At 33.9% G+C, this 5103-nt stretch overlaps 1 protein-coding gene across 1 annotated transcript; it reads left to right on the forward strand.

Moving 5' to 3' along the window:
- The first annotated feature begins 945 nt into the window (after positions 1-945).
- Positions 946-3014, forward strand: LOC107485692 (pentatricopeptide repeat-containing protein At3g18020-like). Its single transcript, XM_052261186.1, has one exon. It carries the CDS (start codon positions 946-948, stop codon positions 2953-2955), a length of 2010 nt encoding a protein of 669 aa, XP_052117146.1. The 3' UTR covers positions 2956-3014.
- Positions 3015-5103: the final 2089 nt, after the last annotated feature.

The raw sequence follows: 5103 nt of genomic DNA on the forward strand, positions 1-5103 counted from the left end.
GAGTGACTATATATATATAAAAGAATTTAATGAATAAATTTATCATTATTTTTGTCTAAAAAATACAAAAATATAGTACAATATTATTGTGCAATTAATAATAATAATAATTTTATTTTATTTTATTTTATTTTTGGACGGGAGACTATTATGTCTAACAAAGAAAAACGTTGGGGATTGATTTGTACATTAGTTTTTTTTGGGGACTAAAATGTCCATTTTTAAAATTTTTGGGGACTGATTTGGGTAATTACATTGCCGAAAAATGAAATGGGGACTGATTTGTCTGTCGGAGTAAAACCTTGGGAATTAATCTGTGTATTAATTTTTCTTGGGGACTAAAATGTCCGATTCTAAAATCTTCATGGACTGATTTGGGTAATTACTCTTATTTCTTATTTCTTTGATAATAGGAAGGAAAAAAAACTGAAATGTGGAAATGTTCATTCTTATTACTATTGAGCATTAGTAAAAAATTAGAGGAAATTCACGTGCAGTCGACTTTACGTGAAGTTGATAACTGATTGACTGAATTTTTATCTAACGACTCTCGGCTATTAATTTCACGTAAAATTGACTGCAGGTGAGTTTTCACAAAAAGAAATATAAAGAGTGAATACAAGAATCTATGCGAGAGTCAAGAGTCAAATTTTTTTTGGTTGCTGGTCAGGTATCATTTTTCTAACTAAACACAGAAATAAACACAAATTTTTGCTTCTTATTTTTTTAGCCCTTGTTTTTCTTTTTTGGAAAAAAAAAAAGAAATAAAACAAAGAAGAGTATGGAGAAAAAAAAATGTAGACAAGGACACATATAAAGAACGGTGTTTATGGATGAAAATTCATATGCAGTTTTTTATTAGTTTCACGTGAAGTTAGTACAGAACCTGTTCGACCAAATGCCCCAAAGGAGCCTCTGTCCATTGGCTCATAGCTTGTCAATGCAATGCAATCACGCACCACCACCTTTCTCATCCATAGTAAACCCAAATCCTTCTTCGTTCTCCCCTCTCTTCCATTCTCAACCACCATCCATAACCACACCATTCAACATGGACAACCCCACCACTCCACTACCACCTTCCACAACCGCAACCTTGCCGCCATCATCCACTCCCTCTGTGACGCCCACCGTTTCGATGAAGCCCACAACATCTTCTCCCTCTTCCTCTTCTCCGGCTTCCTCCCTGACCACCGCACCTCCAACGTTCTCCTCTCCCGCCTCCTCCCCTCTCGAACCCCGCACCGAACCTGGGCTTGTGCCCTTTCTTTGATCCAAGCTAACCACGGCTTCGTTCCCTCCATTGTCACCTATCACCGCTTAATGGATCACTTTTGCAGGTTCGGTCAACCCCAACAAGCTCACATACTGTTCTTCGACATGAAGGGTAGAGGGCATTGCCTCAATGTGGTTTCTTATACTACTCTCATTAATGGGTACTGCTTAATTGGTGGAATTGGTGATGCCCGCAAGGTGTTTGATGAAATGCTTGATAGTGGTATTACGGCAAATTCTTTGACTTATAGTGTTTTAGTCGGCGGGTTTCTTAGGATGAGGGATATAGAAGGAGCAAAGGGAATGATGTGCCAGTTATGGGAGAAGATGAGGGTTGAAAGGAAGGCTTCGATGAAGACGGCAGCCTTCGCGAATCTGGTTGATTCTCTGTGTAGGGGAGGGTTCTTCAATGAATTGTTTAGGATAGCCGAGGAGTTTGCATTAGGGGGCAGTTTGTGTGAGGAGGTTGCATATGGACAGATGATAGATTCACTCTGCAAGGTTGGGAGGTATCATGCGGCTGCTAGGATTGTGTATATAATGAGGAAGAGAGGATTAGTTCCGAGTGTAGCGTCTTATAATTATATTATACATGGGCTTAGCAAGGATGGTGATTGTATGAGAGCTTATCAGTTACTAGAGGAAGCTGAATTTGGATTCTTGCTTTCTGAGCATACCTACAAGGTGTTGGTGGAATCTCTTTGCCAAGTGCTGGATGTGGACAAGGCAAGGAAAGTTCTTGAACACATGCTAAGTAGGGAAGGCGTCAACAAGAATAGGATTTACAACATCTATTTAAGAGCTCTTTGTATTGTGAATAATCCAACAGAACTCTTGAATGTGCTTGTGCTCATGCTTCAGAGCCAGTGTCATGCAGATGTGATCACACTTAACACAGTAATCAATGGATTTTGCAAGATGGGGAGGGTTGATGAAGCTCTAACGGTATTACAGGACATGTTGAGTGGTAAATTTTCCGCTCCCGATGTTGTGACCTTCACTACGATCATTTCTGGTTTATTGGACACTGCAAAAATTGATGAAGCTGTTGAGTTGCTCCATAAAGTAATGCCTGAAAATGGTGTAAGACCGAGTGTTGCGACGTATAATGCTTTTCTCCGAGGCCTATTCAAACTAAAGAGGCCAAATGATGCATTGAGGGCCTTCAATAATATGGCAAGTAATGACATTACTGCAGATAGTACCACTTATACTGTTGTGGTAGATGGTCTATATGAATCTAACCAAATAGATGAAGCAAAGAATTTTTGGCACAATGTTATATGGCCTTCAGGGATTCATGATAATTTTGTTTATGCAGCAATTCTGAAAGGGTTCTGTCGCACCAATAACTTTAATGAAGCTTGTCATTTTTTGTATGAACTGGTAGATTCTGGGGTGTCTCCAAATATATTTAGTTATAATATTGTGATCAATTGTGCTTGCAATCTAGGTTTGAAAAGGGAGGCTTACCAGATTGTTAGAGAGATGAAAAGGAATAAACTCACACCTGACTGTGTGACATGGAGGATTCTTGACAAGCTACATGGCAAAGTGAGGACGCACAATCATTTTAAGATCGAAATTTTTCAGCACTCTATGACAGAGCTTCACTTGGTACTTGATGGATGGTGCTGCCATTTTTTAGACCTTGGTGGGATTGCTACTGTCTTGAATTGATGTATGTTGCATGCTTCAATCCTACATTTGTGTCTTTGGACAAGTCATTAAGCATTATTTGTATCTGTGTATAATATATAAAAGGTCATGTTGCTTAAAAGTGTTTATCTAATTTACCAAAATAAATTAAAAATTAATATTTAATTTTAAAGTTATAAAAATAAATAATTATTAAATATTTAAAATTTAACATAAAAAATAAGTTTGACAAAAGTTAGATACTAAGTTATAAGTACCATAAAATTCACCTATATAAAATAGGATAGAAAAGTGTTCTTTTGGATAGATATTAAATATTAACTATTTTAATTTTTATTTACGAACAATATAAATTTTGAAGTGATACCAACAGTATAAGTTTTGAAGTTGTGTCGGACAAAATGGGGCAGTGACCGGAAAAATTACATAAACCTAATTACAATTTTTCTGTTAATCTAACATAATTTTAAATTTTCAATTATAATTCTAATCTTATTCAATTCCAATTTCTAATATTTTGCTGCTGCTTCACACTTCGACAACTATATGACCCATAAAATCCATTAATCTCCTCATTTTTTTTAACTTCAACCACATCCTAAATCTCTTGAAGCTATTGTATCACCATCTTAAAACGTGGCGAACACCTCACCAAACCAGGCTGCTTCGATTGTAATGACTTTCATTGTTGGAAAGGATTGAAGTCGAAGTCCATTTTTATGAGTATAATATCAATTTTATTTTTTAATGGATAAATTTATTAACTTGCCCGAATATTTGTAAGTAGATACAGGAGTTCATTTTTTATTATCTTGTATATATATTTTGTAGGATAAAGTATTAAATTGGTTTTTTATATTTGGTTTCATTCTGTTTTAGTTTTTAAGATTTAAAGTGTTCTATTTGAATAAAAAAAAACTTCATTTAGCTTTAAGGTAGGTCAAAGTTAAATAATTAACCAAATGTCCTACATGATAACAATACAAGAACAAAGTCGATAATATGAAAAACAAGTATAAGCTCCAAAGACATAAATGTATTGGTGCATCAACAGTTGATTTTGTGCCTTTGAAACTTGTACTTGTTTTTCAAATTATCGACCTTGTTCTTGTATTGCTGTTAGGACATTCAGTTAATTATTTAATTTGGTGGGACTAATGAAACTTTTTTAGATTCAAATAGAATGCTTTACACTTTAAAAAGATCAAAACAGCATTACATCTACATGTCAATAAAAATAACTATTAGCTATGTAAAACATTTCCTACATAGTATTAAAATTAATTTCACGTAATATAAGTAAATACCATGGTTTTGAAAACCGGACCGGACTGGCCGGTTGAACCGAAAACTGGCAATGCAAGCGATCCGATTCTTCACCTATAAGGCTATAACTGCTTGAGGAAAGACTGTTGAAAAACTGTCGAACCGGCTGGGAACCGGCTAATTGGCCGGACTGGTAACCGTCCGGTTCGGATAAAACGACGCCGTTTTTTAATTTGAAAAAAAAAGAAACATATTTACTCGTGACCAACCCCCCTCTTCTCCCAATCAGTGATGTTAAAACCAGATTAGACCTGCCGGTTCGATCGAAAAATTGATGAACCGGATCCTGAATCGGTGCGAACCGGTCAAAGTTGATAAAACCGGTCCGACCGAACTGCTGGAAGTTAAAATTTTTCAAAATGGGTAGGGTGGGCTTCGAACCCCTATCCTCAATGAAAAAGAAACAAGTCACAACCACAAAGCTGTCACACTTCTGGTTAATATGTTTACAAATTATATATATATCATTTATCAAATAATTTATTTCTATTTAACTTATTTTAATTTAAGTTATAAACTCACTTATTTTTAAATTAATTATATTTTTATTTAATAGTAACTATAAATTTTTTTGTTTTTCTTTTCATAATTATAAAATATCTATTAATATTATTTTTTTAATAAATACTTGTAGTATATAATAGAATAATAGATATAAATTAATTAATAAATTATTAAAATTTGAAAATAATTATTATTTTAATATAAAAACAAAATAAAATATTTATGATAGAGTAAAGTTAACAAAATACTTATTATTCTTGTTTCATATTATTTTAGAATAGCTAGATATTCTTAAAATATTAGTAAAAATATATATTTTAAATTTTAATTTTAAATTTT

Source organism: Arachis duranensis, chromosome 4 (assembly GCF_000817695.3).
Source record: "Arachis duranensis cultivar V14167 chromosome 4, aradu.V14167.gnm2.J7QH, whole genome shotgun sequence".
Taxonomy (NCBI): domain Eukaryota; kingdom Viridiplantae; phylum Streptophyta; class Magnoliopsida; order Fabales; family Fabaceae; genus Arachis; species Arachis duranensis.